The sequence below is a fragment of the Rattus rattus genome, chromosome 15 (genome assembly GCF_011064425.1).
Source record: "Rattus rattus isolate New Zealand chromosome 15, Rrattus_CSIRO_v1, whole genome shotgun sequence".
In the NCBI taxonomy this organism is placed as follows: domain Eukaryota; kingdom Metazoa; phylum Chordata; class Mammalia; order Rodentia; family Muridae; genus Rattus; species Rattus rattus.
In genome coordinates this window covers 7639992-7661504 of record NC_046168.1, presented here as the reverse complement: position 1 = coordinate 7661504, position 21513 = coordinate 7639992, and the positions used below count along the sequence as shown (strand labels likewise).

Sequence of the window (21513 nt, the reverse complement as noted above, 5' to 3'; positions counted from 1 at the left end):
TGAAATGTGATAAAACTGTTCAAATCTAAGAAACTGTCTTAAGATGACCAATTTTCTGCTACTAACTATTCCCAGGGGATGAGCTGTTATCCTGCTTCCAAATGTGCAAGTCAATTTGGAAAGGCCATCCTCATATTTATAGCCAGAGCAACCACTATAGACAGACTGCCTCACCTGTTTCCAAAGTCCAAATCTGTTAGTGCAAATTTATAAGTGTTGCATATTTCTCTTAACCCAGCTATCTCCCAGATAATTGAGACAGGGCTATTAGGTTTATTTAATAACTTTAAGGTACTACAACTGAGCAGTTTTAATCTATTTTAATCCTCCAAACGAACCTGGCTACCTCTCAGCCAAACTCCCTAAGATATTTGCACTTTAGTATTGATCTGGTTCTCTCTGCTCCAGGTGTCTTCTTATGGTGTCTTCTGGACCCTTTCCTCAGAGGCTAATTCCTGTTTCCTCTCCTTTGACTGGCATAGAGGAAGTCCAGCCCTTTTCGCTCCTCTGCTCAGTCATTGGTGGATCAGCTTCTTTATTGACCAATTGGGAAATAATTGGGGAGCAATGTTTAGACAACATTGAGGCAGAGAGTTTTCAGAATAAGGATTGCAACTAGATTGGAGGTGAAGGGGTAGGCACAGAAATCAACATTTGAATCTTACACAAATCCCCCAATGTTGGGTGACGGTTTAACAAGTTGAAAGCCACTGAAGTTTTATGTAAGTGACAAGGACACCTGGAATTACAAAACTCAAAGTTCATGTAGGACAGAAGACATCTCTGTCCCCCTCACCTCCTCCGGGGTGTGGAAGAGAAAGGAGGAATGTAAGAAAATTGCTGGAGGTTTGGCTCTTGAAAGTTGGGGGTAGGGCTGGAGAGATAGCTCAGTGATTAAGAGAACTGACTGCTCTTCCAGAGGCCCTGAGCTCAATTCCCAGCAACCACATGGTGGCTCACAGCCATCTGTAATGGGATCCAATGCCCTCTTCTGGTGTGTCTGAAGACAGTTACAGTGTGCTCATATAAATAAAAATAAATCTTTAAAAAAAATAAAGTTGGTGGTTGAATGACCCTCTCACAGGGATCACTTAAGTGATTGGAAAACACAGATATTTATATCATGATTCATAACAGTAGCCAAAATTATAGTTATGAAATAGCAACAAAAATCATTTTATGGTTGGGGGTCACCACAACATGAGTAACTATACTAAAAGGTCCCAGCATTAGGAAGGTTGAGAACTACTACTGGTTTAGAGGATCTGAGTCCATGACCATCATGATAGGGATGTGGCATCTGGCTTGGTGAGGTCTCATTCCTATCTTGATCACAAAGCACTAGACAGAGAGCTAACTGGGAATCGTTTGAGCTTTTGAATCTCAAAGCCCCACCTCTTCAATCTCCTTTAACAAGACCACTCCTCCTAATTCTTTTCTTTCCAGGTTCACCAACTGGGGAATCTAGCATTTATGCATATGAGCCTGTGGTGCCATTCTCATTCAAACCTCCTCAGTGTCTGTTCAACTATCCTTTAACCCCAGTGCCCAGTAATCTGCTGGGAAAGCCCTCATTACATATTCATCATTCTCCATAGTCTGAGCTCGAGAACATTTCTGGGCAGTTCTTGAGGAGAAGTAGGATTTCTAGAGAGATGGAGAAAGTTTAAGAATGAATTCCTTGGGGCTGGAGAGATGACGCAGTGGTTTTGAGCACTGACTGCGCTTCCAGAGGTCCTGAGTTTAAATCCCAGCAAACACATGGTGGCTCACAACCATCTGTAAGGGGATCTGATGACCTCTTCTGGTGTGTCTGAAGACAGCTACAGTGTACTCATATATAGTAAATACATCTTTAAAAAAAAAAAAGAATAACAAATGCCAAAAAAAAAAAAAAAGAAAAAAAAAAAAAAAAAGAAGAAGAGAGAGAATTCCTCATCTAGTACAGAGCCTGATGTGTAACAGATACTCAGTAAAGATCTGTGGAGTGAGTGGCCTGGACTCATTCGTGGTTCAGGTTTATTTAAACTGGGCATAGAGGCACATCCTTTAACATTTGAGAGCATTTGAGAGGCAGAAGCAGGCAGATCTTTGTGAGTTTGTGGCCAGCCAAGGATATGTAGGCAGATTCTGTCTCAAAACCAAACCAAACCAAACCAAACAACAACAAAACCCAAGCAAACAAAACCAACAAGCACATCGTTATTTTAAAAATATTTATTTATGGGGTTGGGGATTTAGCTCAGTGGTAGAGCGCTTGCCTAGTGAGCGCAAGGCCCTGGGTTCAGTCCTCAGCTCCGGAAAAAAAAATATATATATTTATTTGTGAGCACCGATGGACAACTTTCAGGAGAGAGTTCTTTCCTTTGGTGTGGATCCCGAGGATCAAAATCAGGAGTCAAGCTTGGTGGCTTTTACCCATTGAGCCATCTTGATTGTCCTTCCTTACATTGTGGATTAAGATTTTAATAAATTTAAAGCAGAGGATTTGTTGACCAGGACCCTCAGAAACCAGGAGGATGCAAACGTTCCTTAAACAAAGAGGCGATGTCCTAGGAGCAAAGCCAGAGTTCCTGACAAGCCCGCTGATCCGGGTGAAAGAGCTGTGGCTATGACTACGCCAGAGTTATACGCCTCCGCCTGGGATTCAGAGTGCAAAAAGGGATTTCCTGTAAGTGACAGGCTCCCCACTTCAGGCAGCTCCTCTGGCCTAGGTTTCCTATCCAGCCTGTTGTAACTGAGATCCAGCACGCTAAGCTTGGCTGGCAGCCCTTTAGGTACGTGCTCCAGCCCAGTGAAAGATAGATTGAGCGAGTTTAGCTGACTGGGCCAGTCACAGCTCGGAGTGCCTGCAGTATCCTGCAGTGAATTGTGACTGAGATCCAGTGCCTGCAGTGGCACTCTTGCTGCGGCCAGCGCAGAGCACACGCCGCTGGTCGTCTCCATCCCCGCGTTGCGCAGCGCTAAAACTTGGAGGGTCGGGAACTTGTGCGGACAGAGGGCCGAGATCAGTCCTTTCTCGCCCAACTCAGGGTTGTCAGACAGATCTAAGGTGGCAAGGGCAGGGAAGACGCCGACCTGTTTGCAAGAAAAGTTGAGTGAGTGTGCTTGGGCAATACTTAGTACCTTGAGTCCAGGCTTTAGCCACTGCTGCAGTTCTGAGAGCCAGGTATCCCCTGTTGCCCACGACACGTTGCGGAGGCTCAAGGTGTTGAGATCGGGTCCGGTGGCATCCAGAAGCGGCGAAAGCGCGGTGCCGGTTACCTCGAGGTTTTCAAGAGTCAGTTCCCGGAGGCCAGAATATCCGAGCACACGCAGGGCTCCGAATAGAATCTGAGTAGGAACCCGCGCGGACCGCACAGTAAGCCTCTTCAAGGGCAGAGACCTGATAATATCAGTGTACTGCCCCAGATTTGCTTCGGGGTCCACACGCTTTAGAAGGTACTCCAGGCTGCGACCGCCGCCGTAGAACTCCACGTCTGCTGCCCCCGTACATAGAAAAGCGCTGGACCAATCGGGCTGCGGATCTGAGAAGTTGCAGTAGCAGCGGGCACTTTCCTCGTCCTGGTCCAGCTCACACGGTTCTGGTGTGGCGGGAGAGGCATGCACCAGTGTCAGAAACAACAGCAACAAGCCGAGCATACGCTTCTGAGGAGAAAGAAAGGGTCAGAGAGATTCCAGCCAGATCCTGAGATTCCTCAGGTTGGCTCCAGTTCCACTCCAAGACAGTCTGACTCACCATGGTCGGTAGATTCTGAGAGTGGGAGCAGCCCAGACAGGCTCCGAGAAAGGCTTCAGTTTCTTCCCTTTACAGCAGCGTTCTCTGGCTTCTAGGTTACACAGGCTGGTTTGACCAATTTGGCAGCCCCTGTAAGTTTATGTAATCCTGGGATGTCACCCTGTCCCTTCCTCTGTGAACTCAACTTGCTTCCCCACTTCTCTTCCTCCTAACAACCCTACTCACTTCTAGTAAATATTGCAATGAAATGTTTTGCAGGGAGGGACGGAAACAGGAAGAATTCTAAGTGGCATTAGGGCATTCTGTGCCAGGAGGATGACCGAGGCGCCCCGGGCTTGTCTGGTACATACAGGAAAAGGGTGAATCACACAGTGCCTTAGATCAGTATTCTGTTGCTCAGTCCCATCAGTTCAACTCCATTTCCCCCATAGTCATAGTTACTAGCAATTTTCCACCGTCCGAATCCAAGCCCTTGATTTTTTTTGAGTGTAACTGGACACTTGTGGAAAGATTGTGAACTCATCTATGGGTTCCAGAGGCAGAATACAGCTCAAGGTTGAGAGTTAATATGAAAAACAGTTCTCCCTTCTCCCTGTTCACTCCGTTGTTTATTAGTTCATTCTTCTCTCACTCTCTACCTCTCCTTTCTCCCCGTGGTCTCTCACTCTAGTAGCCCAGTCTAGCCTAGCCTGGAACTGGCAATTCTCCTCCTGCCTCTGCCTCCCAAACGCTAGGATTATAGGTGTGAGTCGCCATGTCCAGCTTGTTCAATACCTTTCTTTAAAAAGCTAGCTTGGCTAGTGGGGCATGCCTTTAATCCCAGCATTTAGGAGGCAGAGGCAGGCCAGCTCGAGTTCAGGGCCAGCCTGGTTTACAAATAGAGTTCCAGGACAACTAGGACTAAATAGAGACCTTGTTTCAAAAGCAAGGTCTAAAGTAGTTTCAGAAAGAGTCAGCAGCAGACTGAGTAACTTTGTTTTGCCAGACAGAATTCGGAACAGGCTTTGACTACGTTTACCCTACAATGGTAACAGGAGAAAGTCTTGGCATCGGCTCTTCAGCCTACTCCAACTGGAGGCTGTGGCCAAGGTCAGGATCAATGTTTTCTTTTCCATGGTCCTCTAACCCAGTGAGACAGCTTGGTGAAGGGCTACTACTGCAGTCCTGGGAGGGCTGTAGTTCTATTAAAGATCAGTACTCCAGTGTTACCAATCTCTTTATTGGATGTAAGAGGCAGGAAGCCCAGCTCAACTGTGACTCCTGCCTCAGGAATGGCAGTGGAAAGAGTCCTTATAGCCAGTTATCTCTGACTATAGCTTACTGTCTGATACCCAAGGCTTCAATTGGGTCACACCCCCCTGGGCAAGCCTCCTTCAATACTCTAGAGACTCAGATGCTATTTTCTCCTGGTCTTTTGGCTCAAGGTTGCCATGCATGTCTGACAGCCTGGAAGAAACTTCCCCCCTAAAGTGGACAAGTCATACAATTCTTTTGTCAGCTGCTTGGCATCTAGCACCCAGGTCCTAACCATCTCTCCACCCTTTTGTTATTAGTTCTTACTGGAAGCCTAGTGTCCTTGGGAGGCTGGGTCTCTTGAGAGACAGAGCCACCAAGCTGACACTGAAGGAAGGTACTCCTTTTTTTTTGGAGCTGGGGACCGAACCCAGGGCCTTGCGCATGCTAGGCAAGCGCTCTACCACTGAGCTAAATCCCCAACCCCAGGAAGGTACTCCTTAAGGAGAATCTAAGTCCAGAGAGACAGCTGTAACAGCCTCCAGCTGCCTCTCTGCTCGCCTTTCTGTTTCACAGGCACAAAGCTTGCACTTACTTTTGCAATGGCCTTTTTGTCCCAAGAAAGCTTCCTCATTTAGCTGTGTGACTGAATGCTATTTGTCACCTGATCTGGTTGTTCCACCAGCTCTCACCAGGCCACCCCCTAGCTTTCTTGCCTGGCCCCTTTCTCCTGTTCCTAAGAATTTTATCACCTAATATACTGCGTTGTTTGACTTATAATACCTCCCGTCCTACTAATGTGCATGTCTCAGATTCCCATTGTGAAGGTTCTAATTCTAAAACAAGGGGATGGTGCATCCCCCCAAATATTATTTACCTCCTCAATTTGAAGCCAGGATTGGACATGTGAATATACTTGGTGCCTTAGAATGTTTCAACCAGGTGCCGATACAGGCCTTCTATTTACCATAAAATTGTTAAAGAGCCTGTGCATTCCTCCTCCCCAGTCCTCCTGGGCCCTAATCCAATCCTGGTTCCTCCTGCCCCTCCAAAAACTTTCCAGAGCCCCACAACAGCCCCCATTATATACAATGATTCCAGCCCACCCAGTTTATTTCCCTCGGGCCCCCTTAGCCCCCTGAAGATTAACCTTCCCAATACCAAAAATTTGATTCTCACCTCGATCAATCAGACCTTTTTGACCTTAAACCTTACAGATCCTAAGTTAGTTGAAGATTGTTGGCTCTGCTATCATTCCCAACCCCCTTTTTATGAAGGAATAGCTGTGGTTGGAGACTTTATCCCCATAAATGATTCCCACCATTGCAGATGGCAACCAGGGGAATGGAATGGTTTGTCCCTGTCCCAGGTGTCAGGGCTGGGGGTTTGTGTTGGGGGATCTCATCTCCCCACCACCTTTGTAATCAAACCATAGTCCCTGAGAAATATTCTCAATATTTATTACCTCAAAATGATGCTTGGTGGATTTGCCTTGATGGTCTCACCCTGTTTGACTACTGAGGCTTTTTTCACTGATAGTTCTGATTTTTGTGTATTGGCTCAATTGGTTCCCCATCTTGTGCATTATCATTCTGAAGAATTTTCCCACTTGTGGGACCAGTCATTCGAGTCCCCACCCGCTGTGCTGACTAGACAGCTCAGAGAACCCATCTCAGCGCCCACCATCTCTGCACTCCTCGGTTTTGGGGTGGTGGGTGCAGGCACAGGCATTTCTTCCCTGATCTTATCTAACTCCAGATATCAAGAACTTAGTGCTACCACCGACGCTGCTGTCCAGAGGCTCCAACAAGGGGTCAATGATCTCTCTGACTCCCTCTCATCCCTCGCAGAAGTGACCTTTCAGAATCGCAGAGGACTCGATCTGCTCTTTTTACAACAGGGAGGACTCTGTACAGCACTCACAGAAGAATGCTGCTTCTATGCCGATAAGACAGGAATAGTTAAAGAGAGCATGAAAAAGGTCAGAGAAGGTTTAGAAAAGAGAAAGAGCTGAGAACTGGTATCAAAATTGGTTCTCCAACTCCCCTTGGTTGTCCACCCTGCTTCCCTCTCTGTTGGGCCCCCTAGTAGGCCTTCTTTTGCTTATATCTTTTGGCCCTTGGGCACTTAATCGTTTAACCAGCTTTATTAAACAACAGGTAGATAATATTGCAACAAAACCTATTCAGGTCTAGCTATGGAGGATGCCTTTGATGAGGGCCAAGATCACCTACACATCTCCTCCTAGCCCAAGCAAGGACATTTTTGTCCTTCAGCCAAATGAGGCCAACATTCTTTTCTGCCGCTGTCCTGATGTCTTTGCTGAAAAATCAATGAGTTGTCACTCCTGCGTGCTGAGCTGGACAGTCAATGATGGGTAAGAGAGTGATATATTCACAATAAAGGGCCTAAGACAGGAGGGCCGCCATTAGCTGCTGCCTTATCCCATGATGGACCCTGGCCACAAGATTCTCTTGGCCATGTGACAAATATCACTCCAACCTAAGACAGATGCAGTTCCCAAGGGGCTCATTCCAGGACAGCACGGCCATTTGGCCACCTTTTCATTTGACTATAAGGAAGGGGGAGATGTTGGGAGTGATGCCCTTGAAACCCTCCATTATTGATGTTATTATTATGGTTAGAATTAAGTATGACTGGGTTCATGGAAAATCCCCAGCCAGCTGCAGAAGACTAATACAAATCTGGTGGCCAGGATGAACAATGATATGATAAAGCTGTGACCTTGCTGAGAAAGACATCTGACGTCAAGATGCCCAATGTGATGACCTGTGACCTTTCTGAAAAACCAACATCCTGCTGACTAATAGATATGACAAACCTGTAACCTTTCTGACATCCTGTCAATATCAGCCGATTCCCTGACCACACAAATATTGTGTCCTTGGCCTGTGTAAATGTTTAACACTTCCCCCTCCCTCTGTTACCCCTGTTATGGTATAAATTCAGCCTTGGAGAAAAATAAAATTGTTGCCTTGATCAGACTCTTGTCTTGGCGTCCTTCTTCATGTCTCTTGTCCCCCATTCTCTTCCAGGTATCCTCAGCACCCTCGTTGACACAAAACAAAACAAAATGTGGTATTTGATAGTGGTTCATTGGCCAAATCACATTGTACAGCATTCCTAGAATTGGGAAGCAAGGTTTATCATCATCGTCATTGTTGTCATTGTCATCATCATGGTCATCATGATCATCATCGCCACCATCGTCGTCGTAGTCATCGTCGTCGTCGTCATCATCATCATCATCATCATCATCATCATCATCATCATCATCTTTTAGAAGATTTCATTATATAGCCCTGGCTGTTCAGGAACTCACTATGTAGACCGACCTAGCCTAGAATTCACAGAAATTCATTTGCTTCTGTCTTCTGAGATTAAAAGCATGTCTCACTATGCCCAACTAAAGCAAGGTGTTTTTCAAAGCAGTTTTTGACCAATTTGGCAGCCCCTTTAAGTTTATGTAATCCTGGGATGTCACCCTGTCCTTTCCTCTGTGAACTCTAATTGCTTCCTCACTTCTCTTCCTCCTATCCTCACTTCTAGTAAATATGGCAATGAAGTGTTCTGCAGGGAGGGACGGACACTCTGCTGGATATTCCAGATGTCCTCACTTTTTTCTTGTCTTGACCAAGAAATTCAGAGTGCCTTAGACAGTCTGTCTTAGTTAAATGTCACTTTTTTTTTTCTGAACCCAATCAGGGAGTCTGGACATTAAGGTATTTAGGTTGTTAAAACACTAAAGAAAACCAACACCAGACCTCAAGCTTCCAACCTCAGACAAACTTCCTGTGACAGACATATTTAGGAGAAACCTCTTTCCCTTGCTCTGTGTCTTGAGGATGCCACAGTCCTTGGTAGGTAAGCGCTTTAATAAGTGCATTAGATGGATCATCTTAGCATCTGCTGCTTCTTTCTTTGGAAACCTGATGACCCCGTCTCCAAAGGGTTGGAGTTGTCCCGCTATGAGAACTCACTTGCATCTGCCTTTGGGGGTAATTCCAGCTTCCAATATGGCCTGAGGGAAGCATTTTCCATCTCCACTTTGCTTTCTCATTTTCCCACCAAGAACAATTCCAGTAAATTTGGAAGTTAGAGCTGGACTGTGTTGAATGAGAATTAACTAGTATGTCACTGGTTTTGATAGAGGGAAAGAAACCAGTGTCCCATAGGTGGAAGACTGCAACCATACAGTTATAACAGCCCACACAGGTTTGTATCCCTAGACTTCTGGGGAGAATTCTACTTGGAATCGTGAGTGTGTGTGTGCGCGCGTGTCTGTGTGTGTGTGCGCGCGCGCGCATGCGCGCGCGTGTGTGTGTGTGTTGCATGCTCTTATGCAGATCAGAGGGTGACACTACTGTTTCCATCTATCACTCTTATTTCTTACTCATTTGCTTTATTTTTCATTTATTCTCTCATTTATTATATCCTGACCGAAGTTTCCTTTCCCTCTCTCCTCCCAATTCCTCTCCCCCAAGCCCCACTCTTTTAAAGACAAGATCTTTAAGAGATCCGTCTGCCTCTGCCTCCTGGGTCCTGGGATTACGGGCATGTGCCACCTCACCTGATGAAGATATTTTATTTCCACAGAAGTGTTAATTGATGAATAGCTGCATGTCTGCTCTCAATCCAAACAAGGAAACCTCAGAGCATACCGCCTATTGTATATCCTGTTGAGCATTCTCTATATTTCCGGAATCATGCTTCAAATCCAGGCCAGGTCACTGTGACATCCCTGACGAGTTTCACTAAGCGTAGCTGACTATACACATACTAAGAGCGGAGGCTGGAGACTTGGGTAAGTTTCTCGACCTTAGATTTCTGGATTCTCTCTCTCTCTCTCTCTCTCTCTCTCTCTCTCTGTGTGTGTGTGTGTGTGTGTGTGTGTGTGTACATGCACGCATGTGATGGGTACACATGTGGAGGACAGAGGTTGATGTCCAATGTCTTCTTCTACTGCTCTCCCTCTTATTTGTCTAAAACAAGGTCTCTCAGGGAACCTGGTGCTCATCATCTCGGCTATACTGGCTAGCCCTGCTATCCCCTTCTCTCCGCCTTGTTCAAGAGTTGGGGTTACAGGTGTTCTACTTGTCTTACCAACTCCAGGGATGATCCAAACTCAGGTCCTCATATGCTTGCAAAGTAACACCAAGATGATGGTAGTGCAGGGTATGGGTCTGGTTCTTGTGGAGGTACCAGAGCTGGCAGACAGGTGGATACAGGAGGCAGTTTGGGCAGTGGTAGCTGTCTGAATGGACTCTTCAGGCAGGACATAGTTTTGGCAGGGACCTCATCTCATCTTCTCCACCAGGAGTTAGATATGTGTTTAAGAGCCTATTTGGGCCAAGGAGTGATGGTACAATTCTTTAATCCCAGCATATGGGAGGCAGAGGCAGAGGCAAGTGGATCTGTGAGTTTGAGGACAGCCTGGTCTACAGAGTAAGTTCCTTCCAGGACAGCCAAGGGTACACAGAAAAAAAACATGTCAGAGAGGGAGGGAGGGAGGGAGAGAGAGAGAGAGAGAGACTGACTATTCTGGGGTCAGCAAGTGGTCAAGTGTGCGCCATAAGAGCCTAACATCTGAGTTCAGGCACCAGGGTCCGCTTAAAGATGTAAGAAGAGGGGGAACTGGAGAAGTGGCTCAGTGGTTAAGAGGTTAAGAGCACTGACTGCTCTTCCAGAGGTCTTGAGTTCAAATCCCAGCAACCACATGGTGGCTCACAGCCATCTGCAATGGGGTTGGATGCCCTCTTCTGGTGTGTTTAAAGACAACTGCAGTGTACTCACATAAATAAATAATTTAAAAAAAGATGTAAGAAGAGAACCAATGAACCAGCTCTCTGACTTGCATCCATACATGTGTAGTGGCATGTACATGCCTCCTTCCCATCAATTCAGAGGCGGAGGAAAAGGAGGAGGAGGAGGAGGAGGAGGAGGAGGAGGAAGAGGAGGAGGAGGAGGCGGCACTGCTATAAGCTTGTTGCAAGAAGAAGAGGTTCATCACGGCAGGATGGTACATAGTAGGTGATCAGTATGTCCTGGGGTTGGAAAAGTATTGGATTTGGAGACATGGTACAAGGTGTTAAATAGCTGTACATATTTAACTGATTGTTTTGTGGTAGAGACTCCAAGGGGACAGAACTAAATTCAGAGGAAGGAAGTTGATGTGAAAAACAATTTGTGGAGAGACCTATAGCTAAAAGCATTTGCTCTCAGCCTGGTAGGTTGGTTCACTGCACCTAGATGGCAGTTCAAACCCACCTGCAGCTCCAGGTGCAGGGAATCTAGCACCCTATTCTGGTTTCTGGGAGCAGTAGGCACACAATGGTGTATATACCTATGCACACATGGCCAAAACAGTAACACATATAAAGTAAAAATAAATCTCTTTTTAAAAGATTTATTTTTTTGTGATTCTGTTTTTGTTTTTTATGTGCATTGGTGTGAGGAGAGAAGCCACGTTTTTTGTTTTTTGTTTTTTTAATTATTTATTTTATTCATATGAGTACACTGTAGCTGTCTTCAGACACACCAGAAGAGGGCATCGGATCCCATTACAGATGGTTGTGAGCCACCATGTGGTTGCTGGGATTTGAACTCAGGACCTCAGGAAGAGCAGTCGGCGCTCTTAACCGCTGAGCCATCTCTCCAGCCCGAGAAGCCACGTTTTTAGCTTTAGGTTTTTTCTTTTCCCAGCATGAGATTTCTGGAGAAAATTCCAGTTTCTTGGGGGTCCAGTATTTCAGTAGTCTGATAACCAAAAGAAGAGAGACAGAATTGTCTCTTCAAGGACCCTCCTTCCTGTGAAGCTACTTACAGCATTTTGCCTTAAGAGTAAAGGCACGGGCTGGAGAGATGGCACAGAGGTTAAGAGCACCGACTGCTCTTCCAGAGGTCCTAAGTTCAAATCCCAGCAACCACATGGTGTCTCACAACCATCTGAATGAGGTCTGAAGCCCTCTTCTAGTGTATGTGAAGACAGCTACAGTGTATTTATATATAGTAAATAAATAAATCTTTAAAAAAAAAAAAGAGTAAAAGGCACCAAGGAAAGTCGTCATGTCACCAGAACAACTAATTCTCTTGGAGCTGAGAAGGAAGTATGAGAGAAAACCATCAACAGATTATACTGCGACTGAGTGACAGTTTTGAAAGGGTCAGAGAGAAGGAGAACAAGGAAACACGTGACTTCACAAAGGAATGGGTTTAACCGGAGAGAACCTGAGGAAGAGCCGACTCTAGCTGAGGAAAACCGGAGAGTTTGTGGACCCCTTATAGACTGGGGATAGTAACAGGGAGAAAGGAGGAAAGGATGGGGAATGGGCGTGTCTCAGTTAGATTTCTATTGCTGTGATAAACATCAGAAGGAGCTTGAGGAGAAAAGAGTTTATTTCATCTTACAATTCCAGGTAGCAACAGTCTATCACCGGGGGAAGTCAGAACAGGAAGCAAGGCAGGAACTGAAGTGGAGACCATGGAAGACTGATGCTCATTGGCTTGCTCCTCCTTTCTTGCTCAGTCTGCCATTTTATAGCATCTAAGACCACCAGCCCAGGGATAGCACCACCCATAGTGAGCCAAGAAAACGTACCAAAGGCTTATCCATTGGCCTGTATTCTGTGAGTATTTTTTTCAATTGAGATTCCTTCTTCCAAAAATGACTGTAGCTTGTGGCAAGTTGACACAAAACTAGCTAGCACAGAGGGTCGAAGGGCTTCCTTTTTGTCCTGAGACTGACTCTTGTTAGGAGTGACCACGGAATGAAAGAAATCAACTAGTTCGTAAATATCTCTATTGCTAGGTGTTATCAGAGGTCCATAGGATGGGTGGGTGTTGGGGTACATTGTGTTAAGAGCATTGGTTACTCTTCCAGAGGACATGGGTTCAATTCCCAGCATCCAAATGGCAGTTGAATATTATTTTTACAAAATGAAACAAAACAAAACAACAAACAAAACCAATTACACTGGATGGTGGTGCTTACCTTTAATCCTGGCACTCAGGAGGCAGAGACCTGCAGATTTCAAAGTTCAAAGCTCGCTTGATCTACTACACAGGTCTCAAAAACCAAAACCAAAGCCAAACCAAACCAACCAACCAACAAACAAAAAACCCTCAACAACAATAGAAAAACCAAACCAGAAAACTACCGACAAACCCAAAACAAAACTGTCGTTAACTTTGGTTCCAGGGACTCTGATGCTGTCTTCTGGCCTCCACAGACACTGAGTACAAACATACATTCAGGCAAAATACTCACACACATAAAATTAAATACATGTTTATTTAGACTGAAAGATTTATTTTTAGTTACCATCCCACCCCCTTTCTAAAAGGGATCCTGTTGCAGGATATTTTGACCACATAAAAAGTTAGTTTGTAGAAGAAATCAGCCGTGTTTGAAAGGGACTTCAAGTCACAAATTAGAGAAAGATTTGACAAAATAGAATATGCCCAACTCTCATGAGAAGAGAGAGGAAAGAGAAGTTACTTACAGGACAGGAGAGAGAGGGGGGAGGGGAGGAGGGGGAGGAGGGGGAGGAGGGGGGAGGAGGCGGCGGCTGCGGCTGCAGCAGCAGAGGCGACAGAGGCATTTTTATTGGGATAGTTGTACAGAGACAGGTTGCAGAGAGAGAACAAAGTAAACACACAAGTGAAGACAGAAGGATCTGGAGAATGAAGAGCCAGGACTAGAACAGAGTAACAGAGATAGTTTGAGGTCTGAGAAATTGGCAGTTAAGGAGATTAGGCCTAAATCTCTGTTTCCAAGAGCTGGGCAATTCCAGACAAGTCCAGGCCTCAGAAGCTGCCCAACCACCTGGCCTGAGGCGATGAGAATGGGTCAGAAGCAGTTTCCAGACTTCCCCAGCTACTTCCTCAGCAACAGTTCCCAGACCCCCCAGCAAGTTTCCGGCCCCCACACTCCCGTGATGGAATGTCTGTAGAGATGGACCCAACAGATTAACATAGAGGTCATCTATGGGAGAAATTCCTAAGGTGCCTTAAATCAGGCTTGCAAGCTCATTTGGTTGTCTCTTTACTTTGGTAATGGGAGACTCCAGCATGCTGGAATTCGGCAGAATAAGACACTCTTTGCGTTTACCTCTTATTTGACTCTGGGGTATCATTCTTCGGTGAATCATGGACTCTTACAGGTCAAACAGAGCAAAATGTCAGAGGTTGAGAGAGAAGCCAGATTGAATCAGTCAACTTAGTAAGGAGTTTGAGCTAGAAGAGCTGAGTTGAATCAGCCAGCTCGAGTTCAGCAACAACTAGGAAGGGGTGAGCTTATTCAGCAGTGAATCTCAGAGGCTGAAAATATTCCAGGCCAAGATTAGATTGTACTGAGTCTAGAAGCTTCCAGGACCAGGCCTAAGTTAGTAGACAAAGGCAGTAGTGAGCCTTGGAGACGACAATTAGGTCAGGTGGATAAAAGTTACTTTTATAGGATTCTTCTGTTATGTAGCCCTGGATGGCCTAGAACTCGGCATGTGGGCCAGGTAGTCTCAAACGCTCAGGAATCTTGCTTTTGCTTCCTGAGTGTTGGAATTACAAGTGTGTGCCACCAAGATTTATTTTTATGATATGTCTACTGTGCCTGCATGGCATCGCACGCACGAAGGAACTGGAGTTATAGGTAGGTAGTTGTGAGCTGCCTGAGGTGAATGCTGGAAATTGGTCCCAGACCCATTCATGCTCTTAAAGCCATCTCTCAGTGGAATATTATGCTTCAAGCATTTAGGAAGAGCTCATCAGTGGAAGCCGAGTAATCGGTGAATTAATCAGTGAATTCTTAAGAGTATGTGCTTGCTGAGCGGATAGTGACAGCGCATGTCCGAGGAGGTCTCTTTCATGAGCTTGACTTCTGAGAGACAGCAGAGTCAACCTACCACCTACGAAATTCCGGCCTGACCCCGCCCTCGCGTCATCGCCCCGCCCTCACGCACAGCCCCACCCCTCACCCCTGTGCCAGGAGTGACTTTTTCTTCTGGTTTTGTCCAGCGCCTGCGCAGTCCCAACCTTCCCCGGGCCGCGCCGTAGCCGCCGATCTCTAGGATTTTTTTGGCTGCAAGATGTGGGGTCGGCGGCAGGGCCGCCTCAGGACGCTGGCGTGTGGGGTGGAGGAACTGCGGCGCCGGCGGCGGGAACGGGAGGCAGGTGCGGATGGAGGAGGAAGCCAGGGGAAATGCAAATGTGGCGGTTGGGAGTAGGGAAAAGAGACCCCTGGCTCGGAGCCGAGTGTGTACCGCCTAGCTTAATTGAGTCGTTCCTCTGCCACCAGCCCTGCGGAAGGCGCGGAGGGAGCAGCAATTGGTCAGCAAGAGGCTGCTGAGGGAAGACGCCCCGGAAGAAACCGGAGGCCAGAGTGCAGCTGTGCTCCTTGGGGAAGCCGAGGTGAGGGTCTGGGCAACCCACATCTGCTGGCCAGCCGCTCTTAACCTCCAGCTGTTCGCTGGATCAAGCCGGAAACAGCCGGAAACCCTGTACCACTCAGTGTCCCACATCCTTATATCAGCACATCATCAACCAAGTCTTTGCCTGTTGTTTTTAAACCTTTTTAAAGATTTCCTGAGTCTATGGTGCCCCTCTAGCATAGGTGTCTCCACCAACTACATACTATTATCATCCTTTTAAAAGGGCCTTCATCTGCCATCCCGATTTCCTTTTAAAACAAAGAAACCAAAATCCTTCCATTGACCTGCTAAACTATATATAGTCTAACCTCTTACCGACTTGTCAGTAACCTCAACCCGGCCGCTGTCTCATTTTCAGTTCCTGGAACATATAGAAGCTGCTTTCCTGTCTCAAGATCTGTGCTTTTACCATGTCTAAAGTTTGTTTTGTTTTCTCAAGTGTCTCACAAACTCCTCCTGCCTCAGCTCAGGTACTAGAATTACTAGTATGCACCATCATATCTAGCTCTCCAAACTAGACTTAACTAGACCCTGACAGGAGGCAGATGTGTGCCTTACCTGTAATTCCAGCGTTTAGGGGATTGAGGCAGAAGGATCCTGAGTTTGAGGGCAATGCGGGATCCATAGCAAGACCCTGAAAAGAATTCCAGATACACTCCCACAATATCTGGAATAAATCTATTCATTACCCTTTTGTTGTTATTGTTTTGTTTGACAGGGTCTCTTGTATCCCAGCCTATACTCAAGATCTAACTCATGGTGATCTTGAACCTTTATCCTCTTCCACATACTAAGTGTTGGGCCTATAGTTGTTCACCACCACACTGCTTTACGGGAGTGCTGGGAATCTAGTCTAGGAATTTGACTGAGCTAGGCCTTTACCAGCTGCACTCCTTCTCTAGCCCAGATTTACTGAGCGAGTAAAGGAAAGTGTCTGTACATTCAGCAGACATTGCTTACGTTTTAGTGACGCCTGTGTTACTTGACAGAGCGGGTGCTCCTAGGTTACGATGTTGATTCATTGAATGGTGATTCATTCCTTTATACCAGGGCCTTGAGGCACCCAAAGACTGACAAGATGGAGCCCAGAGTGTTCAAAGACCAAGGAAGGAGACAGATTTCTTCCCACTTTTATCGTAGGAGGAAACACGAGGCCCAAGAAAAACTCGTAAATTTGTTGGAGGAAGCTAGAACTAACTGCCGTGAGGCCATGAAGAGCAGAAATCTGAAAGACTTAGAGTCTGGAGTATATCACAGGCAGAGGCGATAGGTGTGCAAAGGTGCGGAAGCATGAAGCACATTAGTAGTAGGTGTTGCTGGACTGTATTTTGCATGGGAGAACAGGTGAAAGGAGGGAGGTTTCACCAGGTGGAGAGCTTTACATTATCCTGGAAGTAGCCCTATAAGAAGGTGAAGTCGGTATTATTTTTCAGATGCTGACACAGGTTCAGATTCTTTGGAAGTTAGTGGTAGGCCCGGTACCAGGATCCCTTGCCTAACAGGCCTGCCCAGATGGTGCTTAGTAGCCATATTAGTTCTTTGTTTTGTTTTTTGAGATAAGGTCTCTGTGTAGCTCTAGTTGTCCTGCAACTCACTAAGTAGACCAGGCTGACGTCAGACTTGGCTTGTCCCACCATGCCAGGCCATACGGTTACCAATAACAAGTTCCAAGTATGAGTTGATATTGTAGATGCCACAGATAAAGTTGGTAGACAAGAGACTTAGGGTATGCTTCATGGCAATTACATGTCTTCCTTTTCCTGTCCTGGGATCCAGGTCCAGCAGTTCCTTCGGCTAGCCCAACGGGGAACAGATGAAAAGGAGAGGGAGAAGGCTCTGGTTAGCCTTCGTCGAGGCTTGCAGCACCCTGACACACAGCAAACCTTCATCAGGTCAGTGGAGGTGGTTGGGGCTTTCCAGGGCAAGAGAGTGGAGGGCATAGACCACAAGCTTAGCGGGGTTCTGGTGTCATTCATGTAGGCTGGAGGGCAGCATGCGGACCCTTGTCGGGCTCTTGACCAGCAATCGGGCCCTGTTGCAGCTTGAGGCGGCTCGGTGCCTACATGAGCTCTCTCATTCTGAGCAGTCTGCAGTGGCTGAGGCCTGCCTGCCAGCTACTTCCTACCTCCTCACCTACCTCTCTGGTCACAGCTCAGACTTCATAGTAAGACCTGTTCCTTTTAATCTTGCTCTGGGCTTAGAGTGTACATGTATATGTATATGTATATGTATATGTATATGTATATAATATATGCATGCCTTTGGGGCCAGCTTGATCTGGCAGGTACAGGAAAATACAAAACAGTGCATGCATCCATCATCTCCCCTCTCTTGTGAGCTCCGAGGACAGGGACATGCCATCGTCCTTCTCCCATTCCTGGCTTGGTGTGAGATGAGCCCAGCCCAGTGCTTTTGTTGCCTGCTCTCAGGAGCTGTGTCTGTACACACTGGGGAACCTTATCGTGGAGAGCGAGGCTGTGAGAAAGCAGCTCCTGCCACAGGGCATTGTTCCGGCTTTTGCTGCCTGCATCCAGGTGAGTGCTTCCTTGGTCTCTCCCTAGCAAGCCTCCCCTAGCTTCTGTTCACGTTCTGTTCACGTGCTCCACTGGCTTCCAACCTCTACCCTTTGTCAAAGGGTTAAACGTCTGGGTCCTTTTGACCCATTTTCCAGTCAGATCCCTACCCTGTCTGTTTCTAGTCCCCCCATGTGGCTGTGCTGGAGGCCCTTGGATATGCCTTGTCCCAGCTTCTGCAGGCTAAGGAAGCTCCAGAGAAGATCATTCCGTGAGTAAAAGTCTATCTTCAGATGCCCAGCTCTGGTTGACGCTCTTGGTAGTATAGCCCATGGGTGCTCCGTCAGATCTGATTCCCACAGTTTGGACACTTTCTCACTACAAGTGTTTGAGGGGAGCCATTGGTATCTCCATGGCTCCTGCTCACAGCCTGCTTTTGTGGCAGCTCTATTCTGGACTCCAGCCTTCCCCAGCAGATGCTGCGATTGATGGGACCAGGCCCGAAGCTGAATCTTGGGGTTGCTATGGAGTTTGCCTGGTGCCTTCACTATATCATTTGCAGGTAACGGGCCAATTGGGAAAATGTCTTTCCTGGGGCTCCCTACAGATGACTTAAGTCTAAGGACTGGATTTAGTTTCTGGAATTGCTTTGGTGAGTTTTTCATCCCTCTGTGGTGCTTTCTTTTGCTTCGGAAACCCACAGACTGGGTTGTTTTGTAGCTTAACGGTGGGGTCGACTTGATAGTGACTGCCTGTTTCCTGTCACCCAGCCAGGTCAACAATGCTGTGCTCCTCACCCACGGGGCTCTGCCCACGTTGGCACTGCTGCTGGTGGACTTGGCTGGGGCTGTGCAGAGAACGGATGATGTGGGACTAGAGCTGGTAAGGGAGAGGGTCTGTGGGATTTTACACTCTGTCTGTCTGTCTTTCTGTCTGTCCATCTCTGCCGTGTCTTTCTCCTTCTATTCTCAGCTTGTCTTTGCAGCTTGCATGCCCTGTGGTTCGGTGTCTAAGCAACCTGTTAACAGAAGTGCCCGCGGAGGCCATGGGACAGCAGATGGAGCTCAGAGACGAGCGACTTGTGGCGGCCTTATTTATCTTTCTCCAGTTCTTCCTTCAGAAACAGCCCGCCTTGCTACCTGAGGGCCTCTGGCTCCTCAACAACCTCACTGGTATCTGTTACATTCTGCCTAGGCCTGGTCTTTTATCATCATTAAAATATTTATTAAGGCCAAAGGAAGGGTAGATTTGTTAGGAAACAAAATACAGATTGAGGGAAAGGCAGAGAATAAGGGGGCGGGGGGACTAGGAGGAAAATTCAAAACCTATATAGGAGGGTCCACACCTTTCCCTACCGTGTCAGTGAAGGTCTCTCATCTTGGTTCCCTGAAAGGACCCTTTGAAGGAAGACCCTCCCTCTATCTACCCATGGCTGTTAGGCAGTCCTTTCCTCCACTTTCCCAATAACTTGCCTCATTCCGTTCGGGTTGGGATGAAAGTATTCCCAGGGATCCCGACCTCTTCCTCAGGGCCTACACTCTTCTGTCTCTCAACCTTAGCTTGTTCACCAATTACTGCCAAAGATGCTCTGTAAATTAACTCTATTGAAGTTTCGATCAGAAAAATATTCCAGATGAAGCGCACCTCTTGTAGAGCCAGTTAGCCAAGGGTCTCCTCTTCTGACCTAGTCATTCTGAAAATACTGGGGCATGTGTCCACCCTAGGCTTCAACTTCCTGCAATTAGGAGACTAAAAATGAAGTCAGAGCTCCCCCATGTGGACACGCAGTGCCTTGCACACCTGAAAGAGTCCGTCCCCTTAACTTCTGAGTATGTGTGCACATGTTGAGTACTGGATGCCATGTATATACATGTTAACAAACATAAAACCCTTTCTTCCATGACATGTTCAGCCTCTTGGTACACTGACCTCAGAGCTTGAAGCTACTAGAGTCAGGAAGTGGGAACAGTTGGTCTGGAAGAACCGAGGGCAGTTCAACAACAGGAATGTACCCATCTTGTACTCTTGGGTGGAGATGCTGTCCCCATCAATCCCTATCTAAGATCCAGAAATGGTGGCTCCTCAAAGTTGTATTAAGGAAGTTTCTGATGCTCATATCCTCCTGGGGGCTACATTTGTGGTCAGGGGCCTCATGGAATGGAGTGTGGGAGTGCAGAGAGACTCAAGGAAGATGGCAAAGTCTGCTTGCACATTCTCCAGGGACATGCCTCTTATCCTTGAAGGCCCCTATGCCTCCCATTTGGATAGAGCAGGCTATGGACTTTGACGTAGCAGCTAGTTCTTCATGGCCTAAGTTGTAGCGGGTAGGATTGTGGGAGTAGCAGTTTAGCACTAAAGGCACTTCCTATGACATTTTCCTTTTCAGCAAATAGTCCTACTTTTTGTACCTCATTGCTCTCCCTGAATCTGATCGAGCCCCTCTTGCAGCTGTTGCCGCTGTCAAATGTGGTCTGCATGTTGGTAAGTATTCCATAACATCTGAGTTCATGAACGCTCAACGCAAATAGGGAGAACAGACCTGGGCTTTCTTAGGTACCCTTAGTTGAGGGCTGGTAGGTGGTGTGGTATGGTTAAAGAGCTAGTACAGTCCAGGTGTAGGTCTTTAAGCCTGACTCCTGTTTATGGTCCTTGGGCAAACTATTGGAAGCACCCATCTCTTCCTTATAAGTGGGTAATGTCTCAGTGGTGGTTGTGGGAACGACACATAAAGAGCCTGTACTAGTGTTTAGGTACGTAATCAGCCTTGCTTAGCCTATTATAGTTTTTGGTTTTCATCTTTTGTCTCTGTGTCTGCAGGTGCTTACAGTTCTGTGCAACGTCGTAGAGAAGGGTCCCGCTTACTGCCAGCGGTTATGGCCAGGACCCTTGCTCTCCTGCTTGCTTAACACACTGGCTCTCTCTGACACCGACGTGGTAGGCCAGAGTTTGGAGCTGCTGCAGCTGCTGTTCTTGTATCAGCCAGAGGTGGGTCTGGTTTGCAATCTGTTGCTCAGAAGCCACTGGTCCTCCCATGGTGCCCTCCTCTTCTGGTCCTACCCATATTCGTTTCTCTGGGCAAGTCTAGCCTGTGTGGGCTGAAGGTCAGAACCTTCATCTTGTTAGGAATGTATTGTCTAAGAAGTGGACTGGCCCAGGGAGCTCCAGGAATTGGGTTTCAGGGTTTATGTGTTGGTCCTTCTCTATCCTCAGGCTGCCCACGCCTTCCTGCAGCAGTCAGGGCTTCAGGCCCTAGAAAAGCATCAGGAGGAAACTCAGCTTCACGATAGGATACATGCTCTCCGACAGACAACTGCTATTCTTGGATGATCTGGCTGCTTAATGTCACCCCCTGTCCCTTATGGCATATTTATCCTAGGGGCTCCTATTTCATTTTAGAAGCTAGGAGCTTTTTGTATACCTGAGAGTGGCGTTGCACTTGAGATCGTACTGTTTCATCCTCTTCAGCAAGTTGGGTAATGACATGCGACATCCCAGCGGGTAGCTGGGGTTTATTGATGAGAAATAAAATAGTATTTTTATATAAAGCTACTTTACAGTGTTTACGCAGTAAGAGGGAGAAGGTAAT

At 46.9% G+C, this 21513-nt stretch overlaps 2 protein-coding genes across 2 annotated transcripts; one reads left to right on the top strand and one right to left on the bottom strand.

Moving 5' to 3' along the window:
* Positions 1–2184: 2184 nt before the first annotated feature.
* On the bottom strand, positions 2185–4038 carry Cd14 (CD14 molecule). The gene is made up of 2 exons (XM_032886019.1): positions 3740–4038; positions 2185–3648 (listed from the first exon to the last, which is right to left on the bottom strand). The coding sequence occupies exons 1-2, from the start codon at positions 3740–3742 to the stop codon at positions 2533–2535; spliced, it is 1119 nt and encodes a 372-aa protein (XP_032741910.1). The 5' UTR covers positions 3743–4038; the 3' UTR covers positions 2185–2532.
* Positions 4039–14936: 10898 nt separating this feature from the next.
* Tmco6 (transmembrane and coiled-coil domains 6) lies at positions 14937–21472 on the top strand. The gene is made up of 12 exons (XM_032885549.1): positions 14937–15157; positions 15282–15394; positions 17191–17306; positions 17395–17578; positions 17844–17948; positions 18113–18198; positions 18373–18489; positions 18698–18809; positions 18913–19099; positions 20314–20408; positions 20745–20912; positions 21138–21472. The coding sequence occupies exons 1-12, from the start codon at positions 15073–15075 to the stop codon at positions 21252–21254; spliced, it is 1485 nt and encodes a 494-aa protein (XP_032741440.1). The 5' UTR covers positions 14937–15072; the 3' UTR covers positions 21255–21472.
* Positions 21473–21513: the final 41 nt, after the last annotated feature.

What these genes read in the sequence shown, in the direction of transcription:
- Tmco6 (XM_032885549.1), top strand. Translation starts at nt 15,073, where the DNA reads ATGTGGGGTCGGCGGCAGGGCCGCCTCAGGACGCTGGCGTGTGGGGTG. An exon ending in TGCTCCTTGGGGAAGCCGAG is followed by an intron (nt 15,395 to 17,190) that starts GTGAGGGTCTGG and finishes CCTGGGATCCAG; the next exon opens with GTCCAGCAGTTCCTTCGGCT. An exon ending in GCTCCAGAGAAGATCATTCC is followed by an intron (nt 18,199 to 18,372) that starts GTGAGTAAAAGT and finishes CTTTTGTGGCAG; the next exon opens with CTCTATTCTGGACTCCAGCC.